This window comes from Neomonachus schauinslandi, chromosome 2 (genome assembly GCF_002201575.2).
Source record: "Neomonachus schauinslandi chromosome 2, ASM220157v2, whole genome shotgun sequence".
Taxonomy (NCBI): Eukaryota; Metazoa; Chordata; class Mammalia; order Carnivora; family Phocidae; genus Neomonachus; species Neomonachus schauinslandi.
The window spans coordinates 163,375,517-163,391,985 of NC_058404.1; the positions used below are offsets into that span (position 1 = coordinate 163,375,517).

Below are 16,469 nucleotides of genomic sequence, written 5' to 3' on the forward strand. Positions count from 1 at the left end.
CTTCTTCGAATTTACCAGGGAGGTGGCTTTGCATAGAACATCTGTCTGTGTTCAGGAGATGATCCATTGTTTGGAATTGGACTTTATTTGATGCCACTTGTGATTTTTCACCTTAGATATGCAAGAAGTTAGCTGGCACTCCATTTTCATCAGAAGAGTTACTACTTTTATTTCAGTTCTTAATTTAAAAAAATACTAATCAAATATGGAGTAATGTTAGATTTTCTAAATAAAATTTAAAATCTTTTTCTTAACTGATTGCTTTAGAATGGGTTTAATTTCTGACAGATATAATAGTGACGTGTTCATCAGTACTGTACGAAATACCCAACAAGAGAAAGAAAATGAGAGTGTACATACATTGGGTAATTTAAAAACCGCTTGAACAGTCAGCTGCCGTAGGACACCATACTTACGAGGAGCTCAGTAAATAACCGAACTGTTAACCAATAGCTATTTTAAGATTTATGGTCTTAAGTGCAATCCTAATTTGGGGTTCTTGTTTCAGGGATGAACAACAACGTGAAAGAGATTATCTTCTTGAAAGGAGAGACTTAGCAGTAGATTTCATTTTTTGTTTAGTTTTAGTTGAAGTTCTAAAGCAGGTAAGAAGCTCTTTTGTCTGCAGAGTTTATGTTTCTTATTCTTATTTTGCCTTCATGTTTCATTTACCTTATTTAGGATGTTATGTCTAAAATTCTGGCCCACGTTAGCTAGATTTCTATAATATAATTACACGTCCTTCAGGTGCCTGGGGCTTTCATGGATTGTACCTATCACTTCCTATTCTTTTTACCCTTGTAAAATGCCGTCTAAGATAGGAGATCTTGTTAGCAAAATTGAGCTGAATGGAAATTGGGTTACATGTGGGCCTTTAGCTGTGAATATAGTCTGCCTGTCATTCGTCGACTTCAGTCCACTTTCAAAGAATTTCTCTTCCGAAGCCATCAAGCCTGCGTTCCAACATGTAGTAATTGTGCAGTTACAGTTAAGGGATAGGGGCACTTTGACATGGGGAACACTGAATTGTCAAGTGCGAATGGTTTTTGGACAAGTGAAAACACCTCAAGATAATGTTTTAATGTCTATTCAGTGTTGGTTAGGATGCTGGCATGTGCTCACGCTGCACTCATGAGTTTAACATCCGAAGTCTGGTATCATGTATATTTGTATTACTAAAAATCAGTACAGGTATACATTTAAATACATATAAATACCTGTACTGATTTTGAAAGGGTTTTTTTTTTTTTTTTTGGTCCATTTTTGTTTTTTTATTTACTAAAATCAACTACTTTGTTCAAATGCATGAAAGTATTCTTAAGTTTGTAGTCTTTAAAAAGTTATCAAACACAAGCCACATAGTTCCAGCCACGTACACTGTGATGTTTTGAAAAAGTTAGGAAACCTAAAAGAAAAAAAAAAAATCACATTTTGCATATGACCTGTTTAGACAGGGATTTTGTTTTTGTTATACAAAATGAAGTAGAATATATAATATGAAAACAAACAGCAAATGTTAGCTATAAAGTTAATTGACAGCCAATTTTTTTTGACAGAGGCAATATAAAATTATTTGAATGATGTATTTCTTTATACTTTGCCTTTGTTTTTGTAACATGTGAAAAATCATTGAAATCTGAATATCTGAAATCTGCACATAAAAGTTTGAAATGTGAAAAACAGATAAGTGAGTTAATCGAAGGTGAAAATCATTTTAATTAATTTGTGCCTTTCATAAAGGTCTTGCCCTAGGTGTAGGAAAGAAATTTCCTCTGGGAGTTGTGCTAACAAGCCAGGTTTGCTTTCTGTGATCTCCGTTTCGCTGGGATCCTAAGACCCTGAGGCCAGCGTAATTAGGGATAGAAGAGCTTTGGACCAGAGCGGCCACTGACCATGACTAGACTTTGCCTAGGACTCATTGTGGTTGACCTCTAGCATCTCCTGTGTGCCCATGTAGGTCATGTGAGTGATTTGGTAACCAACATTTTGCACTTCTTTGCTTGATTCAATAATACAGGTTTTCTTCTTTTAGCAGGAGAAATTGTAAGTTCCCCTAGACATTCAGGCCCCTCTCTGATCTGGCTCCATGGTGCCTTTTCTCCTTTGTTTCCCAAGACATTCTTTTACTTGCCATTCGGTGTCTCCTCTGAAAGGTGCTCCAAATTGTAGTTTCAGGGCTTCCGTGCACAGAAAGCCCTATGTCAGTTTCTCTCTCTCCTCTTCCCCTCTCCTTCCCCTGTCCTTTCGCCTTCCCCATCCTCTTGGTCTTCATCCTCCTTCCTTCTTCTCTTAAAAAAATAATCCAGATGGCTCTTCTGGAGGAGAGAATCATTGGATCTATAAACTTCCATGGGGCACATTTTTCAAGTTCATTCCACAAAATCCCTTCAGATCCATGGTTGAAATGGACTCAAAGTATGAAAAAAGAAATACAATAGCTTTTTTTTTTTTTTTTAAAGATGTTATTTATTTATTTGTCAGAGAGAGCACAAGCAGGGGGAGTGTCAGGCAGAGGGAGAAGCAGGCTTCCCGATGAGCAGGGATGCAGGGCTCAATCCCAAGACCCTGGGATCATGACCTGAGCCGAAGGCAGGCGCCCAACCAACTGAGCCACCCAGGCATCCCTACAACAGCTTTAATAGCAAAGCTCTGTTTTTTGGTTCTGTCACCATATTGTTCCAACCTACAGTGGCCTTTCCACTTACTGTTTTCTCTCTTTTACTCATTATCCTCATACTTTCACTCAGATGCACCCATGAAAGAATAAAATCTGTCACAAAGAACACAGAGATACTTTATTTATTAAAAATCTGACATAGGTGTTTTTTCTTTTCCCCAGTAAAAGGAAGTCTTTTTCACTTCTTCAAAACTAATAAAACCAGAGAAAATGAAGTAAAAATCAATAGAGCTTTCTGAAATATCATGACAAACTAACTCAATTTTCTACTGTGTCAAAGTGATGTAGGGTTTAATAGATCTGGAGACTAATCAATGTAATATATCTTGAATTTAATAGGATTTTTACCTTTGCCCCATATAAGAGACATATTAAAACGTGACTCAGTTTTATTTTGATGAGACGGACGGTCCCAGGAGTACTGAAGTATTGATACATGGTTGGGCCAGTCATAAGGAGGAGTAAATATTCTTTACGGATTAGTCCTTGACCTCATATATTATACGTTTTTTTGTTTCTTGAATAATTTGTCATGTCTTCATGCGTGTGTAGAACTCTTCATAATGCCTGAGGGCTCTATATCCTTTGTATCAGCCGGTCATTGTAATAAAACTGGGAGACAGACAGGGCAAGTGTTTTCATCTCAGCTCTGTCATTGTCTTGCTGTGTAATTTGGGCAAGTTATTATCCACTACCTTTTTCCCCCGTCTGTAAAAGAGGGATGATAATATCATTTTTGTAGAATCATAGGCATTAAATACAGTAACGCCTGGGACATGGAAAGTGCTCCATAAGTATTATCTGTTATTTTCATCTTGCAGATAAAGAAATGTTCTTAATTTAGTGACTTGCTGATGATTATAAAGTTAGTTCACTGTTTTATTCCAAGTTTTCTCCCGTTAATAATAGAAATATTGGTAAAATCAGTGATACAAAATTAGGTGAAATGGCCAGCATCTTGGAAAATTAAAGTTTTAATCATGACAAATTAGACAAAGAATTTAGTTAGTATAAATGTGATGAAATGAGTGTGATTCACTGTGGGAACAAAAGTAATTCAAGATGATAGAGGACTGATTTTATTTTTTCAAGAAAGTCAAACATAATTTTGGGGTCATGGCCAACTACCAATTTTAGCATGTTGATACCAAAGGCTTTCAAATTCATAGCAAAAGCGTGATTAAACGGCAACATAAACCTTTAGAAAGTTTGAAGCAATTTTCTTTTCATATGAAATTTTAGTCAGACATTTGCTCTTTGAAACAAATAAGAAGATTGGGAAACTTGGTTTGTAAACCACTTCCAGCTCTTGGCTTAGTTTTATTTGTGCTATTGTGAAGTATCAGAAGGTGGAGTACATCTTTAGTATTTTCAGATTTAACATTTGCATTTTCGATGTGGATGAGTTCCCTGAAGGTTATGCAGTTATTTGTGATTTTTCTGAGACTAAATGTATTCATTCCCCTTTGCACTGAAAGCTGGTCACTTAGGTAATGAATGAGCCTCACTGACTCCTCAGTATCCATATCTTACCCTGATTTTGTTATTTTTCACTTTGATGTTGTGATAAAAGCATTAAAGTTTGGGAGGTGGTGGTGGGAATGGCCTTGGAATAAAACTTGGGTAATTTTTTTTTTTTTTTAAGTTTTTTAAGTAATCTCTATATGCAACGTGAGGCTGGAATGCATGACTCTGAGGTCAAGAGTTGCATGACCCTCTGACTCAGCCAGCCAGGCGCCCCCGGGTATTCTTTAGAGTCTACTAGATATATATCCTTCTGGAATGTTGCAGTAGAATTAGAGCTGCTTCTAAAATCTCAAATGACAAGACCTGAAAAAGTCTTGATACAATGGGTGGGAATGTTACTCCATGAAAGTAGAACTTTTCCTCTATAAGCTGAAATAGGATTCTGCCCCCACCCACACCCCACTGCCTTTTTCTGAGATTCAGTTTGAGAATGATTTTATTATTACTATCATTATTATTACTGAACATAAGGGGAGAAATAGGGATTTTAAGAATGTGCATCCTGAAAATGTTCATTCTTAAAATGTTTAGAGGTGGTCCTTTTTTTCTTCCAAAAATTAAAGATAAGACCTGTTTCTTCTTTCACTTCTATTTCTGTGTCTCTTTTCTGGGTACAATATGATAAAATTGAAAGCTTTCTTTCCTTATTTGTTTCCTTTATTCAATGCATTTTTATATGTCGGAAACCGGGCATACGGTATTTTCTAGAGAAGTACACATCAGCTTCTGAACTTTAGTTCCCTCATCTGTAAAATAGGGGACAATCATCTACCCTGTAAGACTAAGTGTTACAGGTAATATTTATAAAAATGCCTACCTAATACCTGACACACAGACGCATAAAAAGGGTTGATGGTGGCCATGGTAGGGGAGTAATAAAGAGTATATAGCATGGCTAAGAGTGCCCCTGCCTGTCATTGGTAGGCATCAGACATCGCTGGACCAAATAAGACAGTTGAGGAGAAATTACAGGTTTGAGTTAACCTGTATATCATATCTCTGGCCTAGAGCGCACTAAACATTCCTGTGAGGAAATCAGGATGGGAAAACCACAGCACAGCACAGTAAGTGGAGTGTAAAAAATTAAATCACATAAAATGCAGAGTTGCATTATTGCAAGGTCAGTGAAATGTCTGCAGCCAGCCTGTATGATTAGCGCCATGAATTCTGGAATAGGTTCTGGAAGCCAGGCTGCTTGATCCACAGACAGCCTCTTCCCTACTGAAGTTTGTCAGCCCCTGGTGGTAGGTGTCTGCTCCATTTTAACCATCAGTGGGTAGCCACAGGGCTGACTGGGATGCATGGGACAGCAGCATTGATGATAGTAATTGTTTTTGTTACCCTAGGGCCTATTTATGGGCCCAGTTGAGGGAAGATCAGCTGGGAGACTACATCTGCCTCCTTGCTTCTTGAATGGGCCCTGGTTTCCTGCCATTTTCCGTACCAGGCTCTCCCCTCAGTATCTCCATCCTTGTATTCTAGTCCCTTTGTGTGCCCTGCTTTCTCAGGAGGTAAGAATTTTGGCCTAGTCCCTTTTAGAAAAAGATGGAAAAGGTGAGAGGACAAGAATCAATCTCCAATTGTATTATACTCGATTTTTCATTCTCTCAGGGCCATTGATTATAGAGTTCCAGTCTGTTGTCTATGTTTTAAGGTAGGGAAATGGAAACTTGCTCAAGGTTATATAACTAGTAAAAAGAGAAGCTTTGGCTTGATTAAACCAAAATCCATGGTCTTTCTACACTTTTATCATTATAGTGAAGAAAATGTTTTTATTTATTGTATAAAGGTTTGATTATAGTTTACTTATTTTATTTTTTTAAAGATTTTATTTATTTATTTTGACAGAGAGAGACACAGCGAGAGAGGGAACACAAGCAGGGGGAGTGGGAGAGGGAGAAGCAGGCTTCCTGCGGAGCAGGGACCCCGATGCGGGGCTCGATCCCAGGACCCTGGGATCATGACCTGAGCCGAAGGCAGACGCTTAACGACTGAGCCACCCAGGCGCCCCGATTATAGTTTACTTATAATAAATTCATCAGCTTGGTGTGTAAAAAAAGGAGCACTTTGGGAATACTGTTTTGAGTTTCTTCTTAATATGAGATAATAGTACTGTCCTAAAAAGAGGTATTCAGAGTACCAAGTAAAAGATTGTCATGCCTCTACTTAATTGATCAGCAATGTTCTGAAATTCCTATGTCGACAAAACATGACTGTTACACTTCTATGAGGAAGTGTCTGCCTATAAAAGATTGAAAAGCTTTTTTAAATTTTTTTTTAAAGATTTTATTTATTTGTCAGAGAGAGAAAGAGAACACAAACAGGATGAGTGACAGGCAGAGGGAGAAGTAGGCTCCCCAAAGAGCAGGGAGCCTGATGCAGAACTCGATCCCAGGACCCTGGGATCATGACCTGAGCTGAAGGCAGATGCTTAACCAATGGAGCCACCCAGGCGTCCCTGAAAAGCTTTTTTTTTTTTTTTTTTTTTAAAGATTTTATTTATTTATTTGAGAGAGCAAGAGAGAAGGAGCAGGGGAGAGGGAGAGGCAGACTCTCCACTGAGCAGGGAGCCTGATGGGGGGCTCGATCCTGGGACTCTGGGGTCATGACCTGAGCCAAAGCAGATGTTTAACCGACTGAGCCACCCAGGCACCCCTGAAAAGCTTTTTATAATTATATAGTCAATCATGAACTTCCTAGTTAAGTATTTCTAGTTGCTAAAGAAATCCTGGGTTTAAAATTTAGTCTTCCAATGTGGGACAGAGGTTGAGATTATTCTTGTAGAGTCTGAATTCTTGAACCTTCCTGTGTAGATTAAATACCGTTTCTGTACAATTTATTAACATGGGATTTTCAAATCTTGGCTTCTACAAACAGATGAATAGACTTCTCTATCAGGCTACTACTTTTAAAAGGTTCATTGAGAACTAAGAAAGGTAGAGTTTGGATTACAGCTGCTTCCTCACTTAATTCCTATTTGATTTTGTGATGAAGCACATTTTCTTCATTTTCTTCAAATTGGATTCCAGGTACAGGCCTTTAGGATGGTCCCAATTTCTAGGAAATCTGAGACAAATGCTCTCTCTGATCCTCCTCTGTTCAACAACAAATATCAATCTGCCTAGCCAAGATAAAGCTATAGCCTTCCATCCTGGAGTAAAAGTTCACCATGAGCCTTTCAAAGCTGTGTTAGCTGCATGCCTCCCTCTCCTTGGACAGCATTTTATTTTATTTATTTATTTTTAAGATTTTTATTTATTTATTTGACAGAGAGAGAGAACACAGGCAGGGGGAGGGGCAGAGGGAGAAGCAGGCTCCCTACTGACAGGGAGCCCGATGCGGGGCTCGATCCCAGGACCCTGAGATCATGACCCAAGCCGAAGGCAGACCCTTAACCGACTGAGCCACCCAGGTGCCCCTGGACAGCATTTTAAAACGCTAGTATTCTCCTCTGTGTTGTGTGAGTTTAGTCACTTTCTCATTGAGCTGAATACACATCAATGAATAGTTACTTACTGGATTTCTTGTATCTCTTGTCCCTTATTACAATGTAATTGTGGTTACTGTTTCTAATGCCTCTTTCCTATTTACTAGGTTTGAACTAGCTCCTGATCGTTATTCAGGACTAAATTCAGCTCCCTCCTGATAGACTCCTGATTTACCTTTGTAGATTTTAAATAAAAACCTCCCCTTTATCAAACCCTCAAGAAACATTCCCTGACCATCTCTGAATAATTAGAGTTCCCTGCTGTTCTTTCCCCCAGTCTAGTTTGTGGCTTTCTTGATAAATTAAAATCTCTATTATGATTTTATCCTATTGATGAGGTGTTCTGTAATATATATAGTTAAAAAAAATAGGGAAAGATGGAATTCCTATGTGTTTTGTTTTAATTGGACTTAGGGCCACAGAATGGGATAAATCATGATCCTGGTTCAAGGTACACTGTTATCATTGGTCTCTGTGTGGCTGCCTTTGTATTTGTTTACAATATAATGGTTACCTGTAGGCCCAAAAAACCCAATAGCTTAAGCCTAATTATGTGAATCTCTCCTAGTTCACTTCCTGGCTATTCTCTTACCATTATACTGATTTTTATGTTAATTATTTTCTTTAAAAAATGTTTTCATATGTTTGAATAGTAAGTTTTTCTTGTCTTTGAATTTTCTTTGAAAATGTATCATACTGTATATTGTCCTCTGGGACTTACTTTTTCACTCAACATTATGTTGCTAGGATTAATCCATGAAGTGTGTAGCTATACATAATAATTTTCTTAGGCGTATAATGGCTAGTGTAGTGGAGCTCCACCCTCTTAAGTTCATTCCTGGAGCCCTACAAATTAAATTGAGAAACATCACATTAACAGGAGAAAAGGTTTATTACATACGCATATGGAGGTCTTCATGGAAAAGAAGTTGAAGACAAAGAATGGTTAGGCCCTAAAATTTAACAAAGAGCAGTACATTGTGAAGTGACAAGACAAAGGAAAAGTGTCTGGGCTTCTGGGGGTGGTAAATTGGGGGAAGGAAAATCTATGGGGGAAGCTAATGGAAGATAAGGGCTGTTTAGTAAGCTTTGTGCAGACCTATCTCATTGTCAGCTTTCTGGTTCTGATGATAACGGTTGTTGTTTTCTTGGTGTGGGAAAGAGAGGGGAGACTGCTTTTAGGCAGAAAAAGAAAAGCTGGAGAGCTTTTCTTGCACCTGCTCTTTGTCAGTTGCCTTCAGCTCAAAATAATTCTCATGCCAAAGTGACATATTTTGAGGTGGCATACTTGATCTGCTTCACTTGATTGTTGGCTATATAAAAAATTGATTTAAACTTACCACCAGCAATGTCTATAAACCTCATTCATTTACATTATCTCTACTATTTGGTATTGTCAGACTTTTCCCCATTGAGGAGGTGTAAAATGATACCTTGTGTATTTTCATTCTCCTTATTACTAATTAAATCAAGCTTCTCTTCATATTTATTAGAAATAAGCCCATCAAAGGACAAAAACAGAAAATTATAAAGCCTTGCCAAAAGCCTTTAAGGAAGTGAAAAGATATTCCACGTGAATGTAGAAGAATACAGTTAGCCCCAAACTGATGTATAGATTGGTTGCAACTCCAGTGAACATCCTGACATTTTTTGTGTACCTTCGAAGGGCGACTCGAAGTCGGAGGAATGTGGCTAAGCTCTCTCTGAAGAAAAATAAGGGGGATTTTCAGGACCAGACATCAGAACTTATTCATAAAGTCTAATAATGAAGACTCTGTGATTTTGGTACCAACATATAAAAATTGATAGAATAGTGAGCTTTTTCAAAAACAGACCCACACATATATAGACCTTGAATATATATCAGTGGTAACTTCTATAATCTTTGATCCATCAGTTCCTTCTTTTGGACTCTCTCCCATGGAACTATACAAGTATATAACATTAAATGTACAAGATGTTTATTGCATAGCATTATATTGATTATTGAAAATCTGGAATGAAATGTTCAGCAATAGGAAGCTCATTGAATAAATTATAATATGCTGAGTAGTATATGGCCATTGAAAAGAAAGGAGGAGCTTGAAGTACTGACATGGAAAGATGCATCATTTTAAGAAAACTAAGGTGTGTAAAAAAAAGACACATAGACCAGTGGAACAGAATAGAGCCCAGATACGGACCCTCAACTCTATGGTGAAATAATCTTCGACAAAGCAGGAAAAAATATGCAATGGAAAAAAGACAGTCTCTTCAATAAATGGTGCTGGGAAAATTGGACAGCCACATGCAGAAGGATGAAACTCGACCATTCTCTTATACCATACACACGATAAACTCAAAATGGATGAAAGACCTCAGTGTGAGACAGGAATCCATCAGAACATAGGCAGTAACCTCTTCTACATCAGCCACAGCAATTTCTTTCAAGACACGTCTCCAAAGGAAGAGAAACAAAAGTGAAAATGAACTTTTGGGACTTCATCAAGATAAAAAGCTTCTGCACAGCAAAGGAAACAGTCAACAAAACAAAGAAGCAACCCATGGAATGGGAGAAGATTTTTGCAACTGGCACCACAGACAAAGGGCTGATATCCAAGATCTATAAAGAACTTCTCAAACTCAACACCCAAAAAAAACAAGTCAAAAAATGGACAGAAGACATGAACAGACATTTCTCAAAAGAAGACATACAAAAGGCTAAGAGACACATGAAAAAATGTTCATCATCATTAGCCATCAGGGAAATTCAAATCAAAACCACACTGAGATACCACCTTACACCAGTTAGAATGGCAAAAATTGACAAGACAAGAAACAAATGTTGGAGAGGTTGTGGAGAAAGGGGAACCCTCTTACACTGTTGGTGGGAATCTAAGTTGGTACAGCCACTTTGGAAAACAATGTGGAGGTTCCTCAAAAAATTAAAAATAGAGCTACCCTATGACCCAGCAATTGCACTACTGGGTATTTACCCCAAAGACACAGATGTAGTGAAATGAAGGGCCATATGCACCCCAATGTTCATAGCAGCAATGTCCACAATAGCCAAACTGTGGAAAGAACCAAGATGCCTTTCAATAGAAGAATGGATAAAGATGTCCATATATACAGTGGAATATTACTCATCCATCAGAAAGGATGAATACCCAACTTTTACATCAACATGGATGGGACTGGAGGAGATTATGCTAAGTGAAATAAGTCAAGCAGAGAAAGTCAATTATAATATGGTTTCACTTACTTGTAGAACATAAGGAATAGCATGGAAGATATTAGGAGAAGGAAGGGAAAAATGAAGGGGGGCAAACTGGAGGGGGAGATGAACCATGAGAGACTCTGAACTCCTAGAAACAAACTGAGGGTTCTAGAGGGGAGTGGGTGGGGAGATAGGTTAGCCCGGTGATGGGTATTAAGGAGGGCATGTATTGCATGGAGCACTGGGTGTTATACACAAACAATGAGTCATGGAACACTACATCAAAAACTAATGATGCACTGTATGGTGACTAACATAACATAATAAAAATAAATAAGAAAACTACGGTGTGTATGTGTGGGTGTGTGTAGGAGAAAATCTGGAAGGATATATACTAAGCTATTAATAGTGATTATAAAAGGGGGATGGGGCAGGGATTTTACTTTCTGGTTTAAACGATTTGTTTTATGGCTTAGGAAGGAGCATTTAAAGAATTAAAACAAAGGTATTTAAATGACAGATTTCTAATAGGAACAAGGCCACAAATAGTTTTAAATTGGAAAAGTTGGTGTCGTTTTGGCTACTGTTTATGATAGAAAATCAAGACAAATGGAATGTGTGGCTGGCTCAGCCAGAGGTTGCTTTCCTATTGGTGTCGCAGAGAGGTACATGTGGGTGTCTTTGTAATTTCCGGGCAGTAATAATTACAGTCACATCAGCGATCACGACTGCTTTTTCCCCTTTATGGGCCAGAGTTCAAGGATTTATGATTATGAAGCTAACGTTCTTAAATTTAGAGCCTATTAAATTAGATGGGTAACTGAATTCTCAGAGAAAGTAATATCCTTAGAAAAAGGGAATATTGACTAAGTAGTAGTAGATCATATCATGGAAATGGAAACCTGGTTACTTATTGATTTAATGAGTTGAAATGTGGAGAACACTCAGAAAAGACTTGTAACCTACTTAGCTCTTGCTGACTTGATAATTTTTTTGTTCTAGATTCCTGTTCATCCTGTGCCCGATCCCTTAGTTCATGAAGTTCTAAACTTAGCTTTTAAGCACTTTAAACATAAGGAAGGGTAAGTAAAATGCTAGCTTGGGGTCATTGTTTTCTCTGCTGGCCAGGTTTAGACCATTTAAGTATAATTCAAACTCTCATTGATTATTTGTTTTTAGAGTTCAAAGCAATTTTTCTTTCTTTCTTTCTTCCTTTCTTTCCTTTCTTTCTCTTTCTTTCTTTTCTTTCTTTCTTTTCTTTCTTTCAGAATCCACACCAAATGCTTATAGAAAAGGTGTTTTCTGTTGTTGGTTTTTGGTTTTTTGGTTTTAAGGCTCCATGCCCAGTGTGGGGCTTATACTCAAGACCCTCAGATAAAGAGTCACATGCTGTACTAACTGAGGCAGCCAGGCCGGCGCCTCCATAGGAGAGATTTTATTAAAATAATTCTTAAAACTATTGATTGGATTTACATAAGAATTAGAAGGTTAGATTTCATGACAGTAAAATCCAGATAGAAGAAAATTCATGTGGTTTTTATTATCCTATAGATGAATCTTCAGAGAAAAAAAACTGTATAACACCCTGATAAGAAATTTTCAGATTTATTAGGGAGAGTTTGTAGAAAAATTTGATAATGCATTTGTTCTCTTGTTGTTTTAGATATTCAGGAACCAACACTGGGAATGTGCATATTATTGCAGATTTATATGCAGAGGTGATAGGGGTTCTTGCCCAATCAAAGTAAGTGTTATAAATCCTGATTTCAATTTGTGTTTTAGAATGCTTCATTACTGATATAATAGTTTTAGATCTATTTTTTTTTCATATTTATTTTGAACGCCACCTTTTATTACTTAGCTGCTCTATTCCTTAGAGGATTTAAAAGTTAAATCCATACATTAATTTCATAACTTGTTTTCATTTATTTGGGGTTTTCCGTAAATGTCTGAATTGAGGAAGTCGGAAATTACCAGGAATAGTCAGGACATTACCTTATTGCCTATTTTTTTTTTTTTTTTTTTTAAAAGATTTTATTTATTTACTTGAGACAGAGAGAATGAGAGACAGAGAGCATGAGAGGGAGGAGGGTCAGAGGGAGAAGCAGACTCCCTGCCGAGCAGGGAGCCCGATGCGGGACTCGATCCTGGGACTCCAGGATCATGACCTGAGCCGAAGGCAGCCGCTTAACCAACTGAGCCACCCAGGCGCCCCACCTTATTGCCTATTTTTAACTATTCTATGAGAAGTGTTTTTTTAAGTCTTTTTTATTTTTTTAGAACTCTACAGAGCTAATAATGACTTTTAATACTTTCTAGTTGAGTACTTTCATTTCTGAGTGCAGTGTCTTCCTCCTAATTACCTTATTTGTTTTAAAACGCACCAAACAGAGTTTTGGATTGGTAGAAGAGATACCAAAAAAGAAAAAGGAGGTAATAGATTACTCCGTAAAGGTATTGTTCATTAGGAGTTACACTTATTGAATTGCCTTGAACCATCATTATAGTAAATAGTAAAAAAGTTTGTCTTTAGTATCTTGTGGTTGCTCTGAAGACTATGGAAGATTTTGAATTTCCTTTGTTGCTACTGGGAAATTTGTGAGGTAAAAAGTTATCAATGAAGATTTTCTTGATGTCATTTAAAGAGTCTTTGGTCCTGAAATCATCAGATAAAAACCTTTCTAAATTCTAAGAAGCCAAGTACAATTCTTGTTAATGTTTAGTTCCTGTGATTTTAGTGACTAATAATTATTATGAGAAATTTAATAAAAGAGAAAACCCTTGGATTCTAGTGTTATTGCAATGGGAAGGTTTTTATCCACTTTATATTTTCTTTATAAAATGCAAAAGAATACATTCATGGAAAATGGTATTGTATTCCCCAAGACTCAAATGGAAGTGGATAAGTAGTATTTTCTATCATGTATCCATATTTCATTAGTATGCACTATTTTTTTTCCCCTCTGTAGTCACTGACAATTGGAAAATATGCTTCATTTGTCATTTTTATTTTCAGGAACTGGTTTCCCCAAGTAACATTAATAGTAAAATCTTGAGCTGTTTGATATTTTGTAGAGGGGGGAAATTAAGTATTATTGGTTATTAAATTGTTAGGTATCTTTTGTAGTGTAAACAAAAAAACCCCTTATCAGTTGTGGTCATTTGAATCCAGGATGGTGCTTATATTTGAAAGCATTTCGGGTTCTTTCGCTTATTCCCATTGTGCGAGACCATGTTCTCCCATTCCTCTCCTTCAGTTTTTCTCCAGTGTAAGGAGAAATTAATTTTAAGTGATAGTGGTCTAAAACTGATTGGTTCATGTCTTTGAACAAATTTGTAGTCCCTAATTTGTTCTCCGTATAACTCAAATTACAGACTTTATAAAAAGGAGCCTTAAAAATTAGACACTATCTGATTTACAGGGGGACGTTTTATGGGTGGATTATTTGATTTTGTTTTTATTATGATTATTAAATGGTAATGGAGCTGTACTGATGCTATGATAGGAATAAAGAAATCTTATTTTATCTCCTTATAGAACTTGTAATTTTAAAATAAATGAACAGCGGATTCGGAATGACAAATAACTTTGTTTTTCTCTATGCTTTTCTGGTAATTTTGAGGAGGGCCAAGAAAAGAGATGATGTTTAGGTACAATATCTAAAGATTTCCATGTTGAATATCATGTGGGAAGTTAGTGTTTTAAATTCATATCATATTATATATTCGTGTGTATTAAAGGTTTCAGGCTGTGAGGAAGAAGTTTGTGACAGAATTGAAAGAACTACGGCAAAAGGAACAGAGCCCACATGTGGTACAAAGCATCATCAGCTTAATAATGGGAATGAAATTTTTTCGAGTGAAAATGTATCCTGTAGAAGATTTTGAAGCATCATTTCAGTTCATGCAGGTGATATACTTTCTCCATTGCAGGGATTAGAATTAGCCTCACAGTGGTTATTCTTGCTCTTCATGACTTTTTAAAAGAAACAAAATGTATATAAATTAATGACATCATTATTAATTCCTTACTCCAACTGTTAAATTTGTCACAAGTGTGAATTAACTTTCTTTTTTAATTTGAGCATGTTTTGACCTTAGCTTTTTGGTAAAAATGACAGTATTTACAAAATTATCATATAAAAATTCTTAAATCTTCCTCTTTTGTGAACTTAATATTATACCTCTTTCCCCCTCAAGGAATGTGCTCAGTATTTCTTAGAAGTAAAAGATAAAGATATAAAACATGCACTTGCTGGTTTATTTGTGGAGATTCTTATCCCTGTAGCTGCTGTAAGTATATTTTTATTTTTATATTGTATGTGAAAGGTACCTTTTTGCGGAAGAAGTTGCCACGTGAAATAGTCTTACTTTCTGGTAATTTCATAGACTAATAAGTGGAAACTTGGAATATAATGTGGATATGGGGAAAATGGTTATTAGCCAAATGCTAGTAGAGCATTGATTAGTCTTTTAATTAAAAGAATGGGCCCAGGGGCGCCTGGGTGGCTCAGTCGTTAAGCGTCTGCCTTCGGCTCAGGTCATGATCCCAGGGTCCTGGGATCGAGTCCCACATCGAGCTCCCTGCTCAGCGGGGGCCTGCTTCTCCCTCTCCCACTCCCCCTGCTTGTGTTCCTGTTCTCGCTGTCTCTCTCTGTCATATAAATAAATAAAATCTTAAAAAAAAAAAAAAATGGGCCCAGGTCCTTAAGATTCAGAGACTGTTAAGAGGGCGGAGTATTTGCAACCTAGCTTCTAGGTTATGCCTCTAGGTAACGGCCGCCTGAAATAGCTCAGTGCGACATACTGCATTTACTCATGGCTTTTCCTTCCTACGGTGTGGTGGCCATTTTAGTAGCCTCTGAAGAAATTAAAAGTACTGTAACATGTACCTTGGCATTTACAGGACTGTCTCGATTTTAAATGTTCTGTAGTTGCTGCTGACATTCATCATACTTGTCAAACTATATATTTTAAATTATTTAGAAAATAGGATTATTATAAGTATGATTGCACTAACATCTAGGGAAGCAGATTTATAAAAGCCTTCCTTGGTATAAAAGCAGTGTGTCATTTGAAAATAATTTTTGCAGTTACTAGTAACAGCATGCTATAAATAGGATTAAGGGATTTTACAATACTTAGATGCCAGGTTTTTTATTTCCCACGGGTTTTTTTTTCCCTAACCCAACTCAGTTCTGTATATGTGATATGCTACTCACTTTCAGTATACTACACACTGCTGTGTAAATATTCTTTTCATATATATCATTTCATTTTTAAACTTGAGGTAAAACTGACATATAATAACTATGCATACTTAGAGTATACAGTTTGACCTTTGTATGTACCAGTGAAACCATCACCACAATCAAGATAATGTACATATCTGGAGATCCTGGGTGGCTCAGTTGGTAAAGCATCTGACTCTTGATTTCGACTCAGGTCACAACCTTGGGGTTGTGAGATCGAGGCGCGCATCGGGCTCCGCACTGGGCATGGAGCCTGCCTAAGTTTCTCTCCCTCTGCGCTCCCCCCCAAAAAGATAATGTACATATCTATCACACCCTGAAAGTCTC

The 16,469-nt window shown here is 37.1% G+C and overlaps 1 protein-coding gene across 1 annotated transcript in view; it reads left to right on the forward strand.

Moving 5' to 3' along the window:
* The window catches only part of FRYL (FRY like transcription coactivator), a 144,645-nt gene that overhangs the window by 16,735 nt on the left and 111,441 nt on the right, over window positions 1-16,469 (forward strand). Inside the window, exons 4-8 of the mRNA XM_044912992.1 lie at window positions 509-605; window positions 11,893-11,972; window positions 12,554-12,634; window positions 14,632-14,800; window positions 15,091-15,183. Coding sequence (XP_044768927.1) covers window positions 509-605; window positions 11,893-11,972; window positions 12,554-12,634; window positions 14,632-14,800; window positions 15,091-15,183 — 520 coding nt within the window. The remainder of the gene's footprint in view (window positions 1-508; window positions 606-11,892; window positions 11,973-12,553; window positions 12,635-14,631; window positions 14,801-15,090; window positions 15,184-16,469) is intronic.